The 15,277-nt window shown below is 31.1% G+C and overlaps 1 protein-coding gene across 2 annotated transcripts in view; it reads right to left on the reverse strand.

The window, feature by feature from the left end:
• LOC130442920 (KH domain-containing, RNA-binding, signal transduction-associated protein 3-like) overlaps positions 1 to 15,277 on the reverse strand; it is a 748,831-nt gene that overhangs the window by 129,850 nt on the left and 603,704 nt on the right. For both annotated transcript variants that reach the window (XM_056777327.1, XM_056777328.1), the window contains one exon: positions 7,418 to 7,564. In XM_056777327.1, the coding sequence (XP_056633305.1) occupies positions 7,418 to 7,564 (147 nt within the window). The remainder of the gene's footprint in view (positions 1 to 7,417; positions 7,565 to 15,277) is intronic.

Below are 15,277 nucleotides of genomic sequence, written 5' to 3' on the forward strand. Positions count from 1 at the left end.
TGTTGCAAAATATTTCTGAGTGTCATAAAATTGATTCTCGCTTTCACTATTCTTGCTCGTATCTCCACGTTAGGATCCCGTTTATTGTTTATTATGGTTACCAGGTACGTTAATTTTCCAACTTGATCTATTTATACCTTATCAACCGCGTTAGCACGTGGCTCATATGGCTTATAGTTCTAAAGTCGCTCTATCGCAACAATCTTTCAGTTATATTTAAACATAGCCTCCACCGGATTGAAGATATTTGTCATATCGAGATCAATGCGATCAATTTATGTAATCCTCTGTCACAGAACACTGCCCCTATGAACTTTCAACCAAATTCCGTCAAATAGCTGCTGTGCGTAAATCTATATATGGACGAGCTCAACACCTGCAGTAAACATTTCAAGCCTCTTGTTTTGAATTGCATATCGCAATTCAGGCAATGTTTTGAGTATTCAAGACCTGTATCATTGATCAAACGAAACTCCGATATTTTTACAAGTGAACGAGTTTGTGAGACTTTATTCATACTTATATTGCCATTTTATTGTTAAAAACAATAGGTGGTATATATTTCAACAAAAATACGGAACAATTTATAACAATCTCACTTCAACTGAGAAAGAAAGGGATGTATTGCATTGGTGCACTTCTGTGTATTAATCAATTATCTACATTTAGAGCGTTTATTATCTTCATGAAATGAATAAATGCAAATATATTCTTATTAATACTCCATATCTTTAAGGAGACAGTTTCCATAAATTATTTTTGAATAATGACGGAACATATCCAGCAATGTCCATTCGTCACTAATATTAGTGCTACATTATATGTTCGTATTAAGTTGGTGATATTACTAACAGCGTCGTCTTTTTGGCGCCTCATAAGTTCCTGATTCGGGGCCTTTTTGCGGATTATATATTTGCAGCATTATTTTCATTCCATGGGAAGATTGGACAAATGGAATATAATTGAGGCTGTTCCTAATTTTTTTTTGAAATATACTCGAGAAAACATTTTCGTTTGGGATAAAAGTTATTCCTTATTCTTTTTTCTTGCAATGGTAAAAGATCTCCATTTGTCATATTCATGAAGATTGGCTGATAGAATAATTGTTTTCAACGACATAAATACTGAAATTTGAATGATATAGTTTGTTCTGACATAATTTGCTGGGATAATCCTTCAGAGACGCAAAAATTGGCGATAGATCTGTCTTATTTTTTCGTAATTTGACCAAAGTCTATATTATCTGAATTTGAGTTATCACGTTCATCACAAATTCTGTCTGATACATGAGTCAATGAGTGTGTTGATTTTGAAAATTGGAGAGTCTTCTTCTACAATGTTTCCGGTCATTTTCAAATAAATATGATTGTTCAGCAACGTAATGTCATGAGTTCGAACGTTTTTAGATCAAAAGTTTTGGAACGTTTGCGGTCAGACAAAAGTAAAACGGCCGGCGCAATGGGTTTTACGACAATGGCAGTAACAATAAGGGTTAATAAGTTTTATTCTATAGTAGGTATTTAAAAAAAAGAGACTAAGCGTGATCTTCATACTCTTTTCTTTGATCTCTTTGATAAAGAAAAATCGTAATAATTATCGCTCATTGTACTGTTGTCAAGAAGTGTCTAGAAGTTCAACATTCAGTTATTCTTACTTCAGAATACATAAACAATTCAGGTTCACCAGATAAAGGTGTAAAGTACTCATACTGCTCAAAAACCGCGAGTTTGTTTTTTCCAAATAAGAAAGATCTGAAACAACACATGAATGCATGGATAAGGAAAATGACTTCAAATGCTATGAAGTTGAGAAAAATTACTGGAAATTGTGAATATGTTTGGGGGTTGTAGATATGAAAAATAACGAGAGACTTGCAAAACGAAATATGAGAAAAAGTCTTTTTAAGGGTTCTGATTTAAAACAAATCAAAATCGAATCACCAATTGGAAAACATTTCATGATTTTGATAAAAAGAGATACATTTAGAAATTCGTGACATGACCATCCAATTATTGAATAGGAACTGATAATTACAAGCAAAAACCCGGATTTTTTAAATTTTGAGAAAAGTACGTTCCATAATTTTCGAATGAAAATCCAATTTATAATAAGGATCATATTTTTTTAATTGAATTGAGAAAATTTAAAAAACTAGAAAATTTGTATTCTGTTATTGTATTCCCGATCCCATATCTTTTAAATTGATTTGACTCGATATCAAGGACTTTTGTTGTTTGAAAAAAAAAACCCCATTCAAAATAACTAATGTTTATCCATTTTTCTAGACTCTCTGTCTTAAATCAGAAAAATGGAAAAAGTGTGTGGAGTATGTGAAACAAAAGTATAGGTAGACAAGTGGATAATAATGGGTACCTTAAAATTAACGCAAAATTTAAATTAAATAAAAAACAAAGTTTTTAGTCTTTTGATTGTATTTTTTTTAAACATAAAGTACATATGATAGGTTTATTTATGTAATAACCCATCGGACAAATGGCATTCACATCTTTGCACATACGTACTCGTCTGTCGAAAATGTCCATGACTATTTTGCATAAATGTGACTGAATTTCATCGATGCAACGTAGAGTCTTCTCTTTTAATGCAAGCGTCGTAGTGGGCTTCTTAATTTACAATTAAACTTGTTATTTTAAATAAACCCATAGAAAAAATCTAATGGTGTTGAGTTACATGATCAAGGGGAGTCAATTTTGATCACCGAAACGAGAGTGTACACGACCTGGAAATGTATTTCATAGGTTGTAAGACACATGATATCGTTTTTTTTAAACCATATATTGGCCACATAAATATCTATTTTCAGTAAAAAGAAAACTGGTGAAATCGAGCACCAATAGCAGTCACTGCTTGACCGGCCTCTTTTTTCAAAAATTTGATCCAATTTTGCGATGTAGATGCATCATAAACAAAAGCGGTAATTAACAAACCCATTAAGGTGAAAACGTGCTTCATAGCTTAAAAAGATTTTTCGTCCATTCAAACAAACAAACTCATATGCATGGTCGTTAGGCATCAGTTGTTATATTAATTGAATTTTGTGGGCATGGAGACACAGATTTTTAGTGATTATACGCTGTAAACAGCTTCTTGAAAAAAAAAATTGGAATTCTTGTCCACGACGCCGAATTGAGGTTCCTGGATTGTTGATCTCTTACACTACTAAGATATTGTCATTTGAACAATCAGTGTATTCAGCATTTCCAGCGGATCGTGTCTCTCAGAATTTTTAAATTAATGTCTTCACAGTTAACGAATTTAAAACACCATATTTTGTATGAGATTTTCTGTGTGTACTGTGTGGGAATAGAAAGTTTTTTCCATCCATTTAATCTCCGGTCTTTCTCTATTTTCATATAAATATTGCTAAACCTATATGTGGAAAGCATCCAAAATAATAGCAAATTTTTAAAACATCTTCAAATTCTACCAACACTTCTTTATGTCTTAATATTTTTCTTAATTAATATTTTTTATGGTTTTTTTTACTCAAAATATCTAAGATGACCAAAATACTCTTGTTATTTATCAATATATGCAAGTTGTGAATTTTATATTTGAAAATATCCTATTCATAAATATCGAAATTTCTCTCAACGTTCGTCAGTGCCATGAGCCATGAAGGCCGCATTCCTTCTGACGGTGCCGGTCATAGCTTGATGTACATATAAAGGATTGTGGATGGTTCCATCCATTGAATAACGATCTATTATTGAACATATTTATGAAACAAAAATTGCAGTAGTATTTACGCTTTAGGGAAATTTCTCTACAAACAAAACTATAACTAGACACACAAAGTCCTACAATGTTCAGGAATATGAGGCAGGAGCTCACAGTAGTTGAGTTAGTTGATTATTAAATATGTTATACAAGTAATTCGAACGCTTACAAAATGTATACATATGTATACTGATAGTTACCTAGATGTTAGTATTGATGTAATTAGTGTAATAATTGTGGAGTTTTTAATTGTGACACTAGCTTTAAAAATTTTAATGACAACTCGTGTCCAAGAAATGTTACAATTTTGAATTGACTATTAATGTAGTTTTAATACTATCATTGCCTCTGCCTGTTATCTAGAGCACATTACTTAAATAAAGATCTTGTATCTATCATGCGCGAGTTTTTATAATAAGTGGAATATATTTTATCGTTAGCAAGATAGGAAGTAGTTTATATAATTCTCATATTCAGTCTATGTTACGGAAGAAGCACGCAAAAAAATTATTTTTAACCAAATTTAAGGAATTATTACCCAATGTTACTAAAGACGTTGTTAATTATATATATGTGGGTTGAGTTTGTTGATTGTTGTTGTAAATTAAGAAATATTTTCTATTGAAAGTGTGAAATGATAATAACACTGATTTTGGAGGGCTTTTATAAAATCGGTCGATTTTTTATTGGTAGCAGGTTACTTGCACACACATCGAAATTTTGCCGGTTAAACAATCAGTTGTTTAGTTGTCGTGCCACGAGGTTATTGAATAATAAATAATGAATCTTTAATGAGCTGTGGCTATGTGGTCATTGTATCGGCATATTAAGCACCGTAGGATTAAGCGCATATGTTGAATTCATTCTATTAAACAAAGCAGAGAACACATAGGAACCTTCTACATTCTTTTTAAAAACTAAGGCGAGATGGTAGTGAGTTTTTCAAATTCTTTATTGGTAGGATTATGGATTAGGTAACGGTATATTTATTAAAAATAATGAAAGACATTAATAATTGGAAGATTATGTTTCATTCAACATAATCTTTAAACATTGTAAATAAATCAGATTGATTTCTAAGTTATGAATTAATGAGTAAATTTCCATTATTTATCGCAGAAGGCGCAATAGGACTACATACATCTGAATGTATGTTAAATAATGATCTTTCTAAGTATTCTTTGTTTTATGCAAGATTCTCATAAATCATTCACTTATTTTCACGAATTGCTTAATTATTATTTCATTAAACTTATCTTTTCCGATATTTCGAATTAAATACATTATTTGAATAATTGATAAAGCTTTTGCTTCATGCTTAATAGATTGATCTTTAGTTGACCATTTTATCACTACGGCTTACTGTTACTTCAGAATCACTTTATTTTTCCTTAAACACCCATATTGTTCCTCAATACTTTGGACCCCATTTTAGTTTCGGTGATGAAGACTTCATTATTCACAATAGAAATCTTAATGGGTGTTTGCAAGAATCTAATGAAAAAGAAATTTGATTTCCGTCATTTATTAACTGAAAGGCTCCAGCCATGTTGCAAATCCGTCTTCTTCCTGTGGGGATACTAGGATGGCTTGAATGGTGCTTTGTCGTTCTACGTTGTCTTTAGGCTTCACAGTTTTATGTAGTAACAGCACTTATTTTTATCATGCCATCTTCTTCCGCAATCATGACATTCGATATACTTTTTATTATATGCATCAATCTACTTCGGCTTGACAATTTTATGATGATGTTTCGACGATTTTATAAAGTTCTTAAAACTTCGTTTTACGACATTATTTGTCTGCACCACAGACAGAAACTTTTTTCTTGTGTCAAGATTTTCGTTCACAAGTTTATCCATTATTATGATGTGATAATCGTGTTTTTACCAAACTTAACTTGATATTATCCTCCGGTAAAGTCTCGATTGCCATTAAAAGAAGTTGGTAAAATCACTAATTGTTGTGCCACTTTCCCAACCTCTGAAATAGTTTATGCTAACTCTGATATCAAATTGCATGAAATGTTACACAGATCTGTGTCACCTACTTATTTTAAATTTAAAAACTTCTTATGAGTTCTGAGTTGTTTCCCTGCACCTTTTTATTTTCAAAGATATTATCTAGTACGGCAAAATTTGTTCTGTCGTCGATTCCGGTCTTACATAACTTAATTAAAATGGGACAAGTACTCAATTAAGACATTTTTTGCGGTTGAACCCGATTTCATTCACTTACTGTTAGGATGCACTGGTTCACTTCGAGTTCACTTAAAAGACTGAGGATTCTAAACTTCCATATATCATGATCTTTCCCGTTAGAAGAATGATTATTTTCGCTTTTAAATGTTCCATACTGTTTATTAAACACAATTCTATTAATTGGAAATAGCTATTTCCACTCAACCACTTGCTTTCATTTGACACTTACTAATTAGCAATTGCACTTTGAAATTTATTTTGTATTTTAATATTTTTCATTAATCAAGAACGTTACCTAGGCCTATAACCTGTTGGAATTATGGATTAGGTAACGATGTATTTACGAAAAATAATTGAAGACGTTAAAGGTTGTGTTTCATTTAAATTAGTTTTGGACGTATTTCTAAGGATCGGAGAGAGCTTACTACCTACAATAATTTTACTATTGTTGTACTTAAACTCAATATTCCACTGAAACACAACATTATTGAACTATATTTACTGAAAAAATGGATCTTTAGTGCACTAGTGCAATAAATATTTACATAAACATTTACATATAACAATAAAGATTTTTTATCAAGACAAACCTATCCATTCAAATGAGCGGAATATTTAGTCCTTTTTTTGTGAGAATGTATTACGTTTCAAAGAATTGCGGATTTTATTTTATTATCATTTCATTATCAATAATCTATTCTATACCGTAAATTCACAAAATTACGTCCCAATAATTCACTAAGAAATATTAATATTGAAAATTACAAAAATTGTGAAAAGTGTTTATTCCACTCGACGTGTTGTCAAACTCAGCCTAACGGCCTCGTTAGAGAAATTGACATCGCGTGCAATAAACACTTAATTTTTGTACTTGTTACATAAATAACTATTACAGATTATCAATATGCTTACTAAATTTTATTCAAATTCCAAGTTATATTGAACTAAAAATATAAAAGTATAATATCTTGAAAGGGAAAGATTTTACACTCAATATTTCGACATTCAGAATATCTATTACATTAGTTACGTACGCTACTATTTCTTTGACGGCTGCTCACCGACACCTATCAGTGGTAGGTCACATTTCTACATGTGGTTCACTAATGAAATTTTGTATAGAAAATTTAGTGTCAGAGTGTGGTATGAGATAAATAGATAAACTCAATACATCATAAAGGGAAAATGAAAATAGCAACTTCGGATATACCGCTAGAAAAATTTTAAATTAAATTTGGAGGACAAATGAATTAGCACAATACACAACATAGACATTATGTTATAAGGATCATCTTCATATCTAGTTGAAAATAGCATTGAACAACCAATAATAGCAGGGATTTGAAAAAATGATTTATTACAGTATTTCTATTAGAATGTAATGATGTTATTATTTGATAAATATCTCAAAAAACGTATTTTTATTAATCGATTTGAGTTGTTTGCATTCAACGATATAGAGGTCAAAAACTTACCGGTACCAAAAATCTTCTAACCTCTGCTAATGCATAGGCAATTCTAGCATGTGCTTCTGCAGGTGTTGCGAAAGCACTTATTTCTACGTGTAGTTCTTCACTGAGATGCTGGAATTTGGGGTCTCCACTGGCTCGTAACTCTTCTTCCTGCAATGAACCAAACGAATTAGCCATTTGATATTCAATAGTAGTAGAATTGGTTTCTCCGTGTACGTCCTTTTTATAGAAAAGTCATGATGAATTTTCAGGAATAAATATTGTTATGAACAAACTAGTGGAATGGATCCTTAGGCTGGCCCTGTCCAGCTACAATGAAATTTCAAAATTTGGTGAATTCGTGAGGTGTCTCTAATCTCTTTTTTATAAATGGCGGAAGCGCGACGAACGTTTTGTTATGGAAGGTGGTTTATTACAGTATTTCGTTTTAATAATTTATAGGAAATTCTATTTATTTATTTCTTTTGGTTCGAGTATTCTGTAATCTGTATTCCGTAGAATTATATTTTTAGTATATAAATAATTATATGTAGCACAGTAAGTTTTACTTTTAAATAAATAGTGGTAGGAAAAAGAACGAATTGGTAAAAGTAATTGCAGAAATTGTTTTACAGCTTTGTTGAGAAATCCACTTCATAATATTCATAAACAATGTGCAGAACGTTTAATTAACTTTGAAAAATAACTTTGTTGTTTCAAGCCATCCAGGTGAAAATTAGAGTGATCAAAACGTTATTTTGTTGATCCAAATGAGTAAGTACATTTAAGTTTCAAGTGAAAAACGATTGTGGTGATCCCCAGATTGTACCACCAGATTATAACTGCAAAGTCATTTTGAGTATGAAGTGATAATAAAAGTTGCGGCAACGTTTTAGTCACTTTTCTGGTTACTTCTAATTTACGTCACTTATTGGTGGCAGTAATTGGTAGTTGTTAGGTACGTTTTTGCCATTTGAATGAAGTGATTTTGATAAAAAATTAAATTCACTATTATCACTCTTCAAATTTACTTGAAACTGATACTCACTCCAAATCGGTATCTACTTAGTCAGAGAGTTTTTTTTAAATAGGTAAACAATTTTGAGGTTACCATGTATATATTAACGTGGGAGACCGAAAATGGAGAATGTCGACTTTCGTCGGCAAATGCCAACAAACACCAAATACGTCGGTGGGAACCTCACCGGTGTATGTCCATAATCACAGATATGGTCTGGTAGAGTTCGAAAATTGAGGAGCCGTCAAAGTGACGACTGACAGTTTCTCACCAAATCTATTGTTTTGCTTGGAGTACGTCAGCTTTGTCAGTTGTTTTATGCAAAGTTTGATTGTGAGAGCAACGTTTTCTCTATCCTAATTTATACAGAATGGATATTACAGTGAAGGGTAATTTTTTTCTTGGAAAGATAAATGCCTTAATTGCGGATAAACGAAAAGATAATTGTTTTCGTTTATCTCAAGAAAAGTATTTTAGAATACCTTATGAAGTGGTTTCTGTTAAAACTAAGTACAGCACACCTTTGGATTACAGACGATCAAAACATTTTGACGTTTTGAAAATTAATGATGAAGTGAAGTAGATTGTATGTTTGAAACCAGCAGAAACAAATATCATATTTATATATATTATATAATCAATGAGTAATTGCGCAGTATACTATATGAAATTCATACCTGAATAGGCCACGGAGGAAAAGAGTATACTTAGAGAGCCTCAAAATAAATACAAAAATATTACATACGAAATGGTAATGTATTTAAATTTTTGCAAACAGTCAAATGAAACACAGTGCACCTAAAAAAAGTATTACTGTGGAACTAGATTCTATAGATACAGAATCAGACAGAGATGATATTTATGTTCATGATGGTGTATAAAGATCATTTAATTGAGTTTGTTCAACTACGACCTTTGAAAACTAAGAGGGTGGAAGAAGTAGCATATCACGTTTTTCCAATATTTTTAACAATTAATGTTGCAGTAATATTGTAATCAAACAATGATGTAGAATTCAGTATATGGCTCAGTTGAAAGGGCCAACCAGGATATACAGAATATGCTAACTGCATGGATAAACGATTACGATACAAATAAATGGTTAGTTCAATTTGCAAAAAACTCAACATACCGCAGGAATACGCTAAAGCGGTAATGAAGCCATGTTTGACATTAAAGCGGAAAGAGGCATAACATCGTCTTTTTTGCCTAGCAAACAAATGGTAAATATCTAAACCGAAGAACAACTTGAAGAAATTGTCAATAGTTTCGGAATTGAAAGACAGCTTGAAGAAACTGGTAATACTTTTTTTAGCAGTGGTCATACCGAAAAACTTATTCCAAAGAAAAATATTTAGAGGACTTGCAATCTTCAACGTCTTTAATTCAATTTAGTAAGTTTTTTATTACTATTATTATATTTTCTCATTTAGAACGTACTGTATAATTGAGTAAGTTCTGAACTTTAAGTTTTGAGTTATTTTCTCAGAAAGAGCACCATTAGTGCATGATGAATGTTGACTTTAAGTCAGAAATACGAGTATGCAGTAAATGTTTTGAACGTACACCAAGCGACTATGAGAATGTTGACATTCACTGGTGAAAGTCGACCAGATTTCATTATATTTATATCAAGTGGCTTAGGTATCATGTGATTGATTATCTTTTTTTTCACAAGCACCAATTCAATGAAAATCATATTTGGTTGAAACATCACAGTGAGAGTTACTTTAAAGTGGATATTTTTGTAGTAGTCATATTTATACGGAGAAATGATGTCGCCATTATATCAAGCATACAACAGGCTTCTGAATAAAAGTTCACTTATCATCAGTAGTAGGTACACAAAATATATGTGATAGATCATTACCTATCAATTTTGTCCAATCACAATTAATATAAATAAATTTCACGGCACTTGTATGTATAATTAAAAATATGAAGATATTTGTCAGCAAACTGAAAATCTTTATAATTCTCACTGAATTACATCTCAATTACACTTTTTCAATTAACAATGAGCTGTACTTTGTTATGTTTATAAATATATTTAGTTATGTAAAATATATATCGACATAGACACAAAGCAACGAGTTTGAGAAAATGTATTATTCATAATTATAAAGACAGAGATCGAACGGGAAAAATAACGCGAAAATTTGTTACTATACTATACTCCCATCTTCTGTCATGTTTCAGCCGCGTGGGTGATACGTGGCTGTACCGTTACAGGATAAATTTCTAATATATGATTAGAACGTGATGGCCATCCAAAAACCACATGGCAGCCATTGATGGCGATACACTTTAAAGTTTTCCAGCGAAGGTATCCACGTGATTTTCACTTGAATTCCATTTAGTTTGAATGCTCTTTTTTTTTAAATTTCACCTATACCGTTATGATTTTGGTATCTATAACAGTGTAGAGAAGCCGCGATTATTGAGCCATGGGAACTGGTATAAATAATAGACAATGAAGAATTTTTGTATGATCTAGCAGATAAAGAGGGATGTTCTTTTAATAAATACAACTCAATGTATGTAAAGTTTTTTTGCTGTTGAAAAAATTTTGGACTATATATAATGTACTAAAATTAGGAAAAAGAATTTTCAAATGATTTTTCTTATCTATATGACGACACAATAGTTTCAAATAAACACTCAAGAACAACAGAGGCTACAACACCGTAACCATTAAACATGATTTGGAAAAGATCGCATAAAATAGTCTATATTTCCGACTGGGGGTAAAAATAAAACCAAAAGTAACATTGTTATATCATCTGGTTTTTTCTTTCTTTCTTTCTTTCTTTCTTTCCATACCTAACACGTTTATGGAATATAATATGTAATAAAGATATGTTCAACATTATTTTGCTAAACACAAGCAATAAGATAGAAAGTATGCGAAGCTCGTTGAAACGTGAAAATTATCTTGCAACCGAAATGAAAATGTCTATTGGTGTTATGTAACTTATGTTACAGAAATTTTTTGCTGCACAATATAGACGGTGATTGACTAATGTGATAAAGTTCAGTGTCTCCTTTCTCCTCTAGAATAACAATTTGAGAATTTGATGGCTTATAGTCATCATTAGTATCCATATTTTGAAATTATCTACAATCGTATGAGAAAGGGCCAGAAAGCTGTGCCGTATTAAAGTTACATTACATGTTAAGATATTATTGCCTATTATTTGAGTATTCAAAAGTACTTATTAATCCAACTGAATCTGCAAGGTGATGTGTTTTATGTTTCTAAAAAAATAAGTTGGAGATCAAATTTTTCATTACAAAATCCATAAATATATTGTATTCATAATATTCTATCTATCCAAATTTTCCAGTTGTATGAAGTCCAAGCGCTGTTTTGTCAACCGTATTGATTCATCAACAGAACAATTTTTTTGTGGTATAATTTAACATTATTCGCTCTACTAAACAGATTATGTGTATTGAATATTTATGAGCAATTTTATCGTTAATAATTATTAAGTAACGAGTTTATTAGGATGCATATTATTCAGTATTTTTGATGTATTTTCTGAATAAATTATTCGATATTGTGTTACTCCATTTGAATGAACATAATTCATGCACCACTGTTAGAAGGAAAACTATTTTCATCAAAGACAACAGGTGTGATCTGTCTAATCCCTAAATCAAATCATGCAGTTATAAATTCAGCGATAGTTTGATTAATGTAATTTTTTTGGAAATACGTCTCCATTCTTTGTACATATATCAAAATATTATCAATACTCACCATTTATAGAAATTTTGGAACAGCACTACATTCTACAGCTCCAACTTTAATACCGGAGAATGACGGATCCCTTGATGATCTATCTGTGTTCATGATAATCAACAATAAAGTTCATCTTTAACTAAAGAGAAGGAACTGATGTTATTGCCGGTAACTGTCTTCTAATTATATATAAACACCCAAACCAAAAGCAAATAGTCTGTTTATTATTACATGAATAGTCAACAGTATAGTATCCTTTTGCACTATTCATGGAAGCTCTTCCGCAGTTGGAAAACTTTCGCTTTCAATTAATATTCAGTCATAAATAAAATTTATGTATTGTAATGAAATATAACTGTAGCATATTAGAAACAAAAGCATTCTTTATATATTTGGAACACTGTTTCAGTGAAATTATAACTTTATAATAATGTAAAATAGACATGACGTATTCGTATGTACGAGGATGGTCCCAGAAGTACTTAGCCTGACTATAGACAGCGGTAGTTTCTTGAAAAATACAACTGTATTAGAAAGTAGACAATCGATACAGCATATGCTTGAAAACATCACATTATTTGGGACTTGTTTGGCAGCCATAAATAGTGTATGTTTTCAGTGAATTTGTAAACATTGAAAAAATTGGTCATTGTGATCTGATACAATACTTTCATTTCAAAGGCATTATCCCAACCAATATTAAAGGTGGACTAGATTCTACAGGTGAGGATGCTCCTTCGTTGTCAACAGTAAAATATTGCAAAAATTGCGGTACATCGCACATTAATTGGAACTTTGAACAAAAACAGCGTCGTGAAGATGTTTCCATCGAGTTTCACAGAAAAAAAGCCGAAATTTTGCACCGTTCTAAAACCATGGACTGAAAAGGGAGAACCAACTACAAAGAAGGCAAATACCGTTCCATCTGCCGGCGTCGGTTTTTTGGGATGCGCGGATTATTATCTATCTTCATTTCTATTTAGATGTGAAAAAAATGCTCTGCGGTCAAAGATTTTCCAACATGAAGAGGTAATGTCATCAGTAACTGGCTAATTTTAAGACCTTGACGATTTTTATTATAAACAGAATATCGAACATATTGAACATCGCTAGGAAATAAATATATTTTATTCCAATATTTCAAAAAATAACATAATATAACCTATGAATTAATATTGAATCTTAAATTGTGAATTTTGTGACCTAATAATTATATAATAATAAGAAGAAAAAGAAGAAAGTACGAGTGTACTCTAAGTGTATGTCTCAGTGTATGTCAAAAAACATAATTAGAATAGTGTAATCAGACATAGATAGGATATAAATTTTTAATATCTAATTTTACGAATTGTTATTATTTAGTAGAATCCAATTTCTATAACGAATCAAATAATATTCGCAGTTATATAATGACAATTTATAACTAATTTCTTTAATTTTTGTTCTATATCATTATATTTGAATTAATGCAACTCTTTAGGCTGATCAATCAAAATTTTATTGTGAAGTTTTACACATTATTAGAAAGAGTGAAAGAGTTTCTCTATGTAATGTTTCAAATATCGCTATTTAGATTTAAGTTCATAATTCAACAGCCTTATCATATTAGAATCTAAAACTCAACACTGATAAAACTGTGTCAACGTAATAGACTCCGTATTGAAATCTATATTCAATCTATAAGGAAAATGACAGGTATTATAATATAATAGTGCGATACTGCACAATGCCTTCCCAATAAATAGCCATAGATTCACGACTTTTGGATCTTAACAAATTTTATATATGATCGGTTATTACTCATTAAACCCCTTAAAAATCCAATTTATTAGAACACTTTTCAACTAAATGTATAAGACTTTATATCCTCTGAAGTAATTAGCTTCGAGAATACTACATGTCCCAGGTTTTCTCGCTATTTGTTAGTTTTCGTTACAGATATCATCTAAAAAAAAGGAAACATGCGTTTTAAAGGAATTTGTGGTTAATTATGAGAAGAGAACTGCTATTATTTTGTCCAGTAACTGTCGCTGCTGAGTAATTGTCATGCTTACATTATCCTCTTTTGTAAAACATGAATAGGAAATATATATCTTTATATCTAAAAAATTCTAACTAGCCATATTCAAGAGCCTAAGCAATATTTTTTATTTAGAGAAATATTATTTGAATCCAAGAAGTTTTTTTGAAGAAAATCCAAATTTAGTGGTCTCTTGAAGTTAACTGCAAATTTATGATTGAGTGACAGCAATATTTGGATTTATCCAAAGAACTCGAACATCATATGAAGAACTACCTAATGATCTTAATATTAAAACAACTAATAATTGTAATAAATGAAATTAACGAGAAACTTATTGACTACGGCATTTTTCCTAAACTCTATTATTTACCAAATATCCATAAACCTTCTATCAGCTAGACCAATTGTAGCATCAATAAACACATCAATAAAATGCTTGGTAGTATATTTACGTCGATTGTTATATTGGAAAACCATTATTAATAAATATAGACGTACAGTAACCCACGACTTGATCGTTTAATTGCGCTAACGCTTTAAAGCTTTCACATGGCGACCCTGCCAACGGACTTCTATTATCGGTCTGTTCAGCAACCAGTATCTAAGTGCACATCTACTTGAATTTACTAAATCCCAAAATAACAAAAATAGAAAAGTCGATTCTCTAAAGAAAGGGACGTGACGAGTACAAGTATCGTGACTTCAAATGTTATCGTAGATTAACAAGGAATGTCCAGTGTACTGCTAGAATTTAAAACTCAAACGTACCTCGAGCTACGACATTTAGTTTCGTGAAGACCGCTTCACATGGTGCAAGACAACATGTAAGATATTGTACTTCTTACAATGTCAAAATATTGCATAGATGAATATTGCACGTTGCTTGACTTTATGCATCATGGCTGCCACTAATAAAAATTCAATACGAGCATTGAACAAATACCTTACCTAAAATTTGATTTTGAGACCGATTTAAAAATGATGATAACAAAACCAAGTAGGTTGGTTGTTGAACCAAAATTAACTAGATTTTTTCTTATAATGGCACCAAACCGATGATGTTGCAAGTAAGAGTTCTTGCATGGAAGAATCAGC

Source organism: Diorhabda sublineata, chromosome 4, assembly GCF_026230105.1.
Source record: "Diorhabda sublineata isolate icDioSubl1.1 chromosome 4, icDioSubl1.1, whole genome shotgun sequence".
In the NCBI taxonomy this organism is placed as follows: domain Eukaryota; kingdom Metazoa; phylum Arthropoda; class Insecta; order Coleoptera; family Chrysomelidae; genus Diorhabda; species Diorhabda sublineata.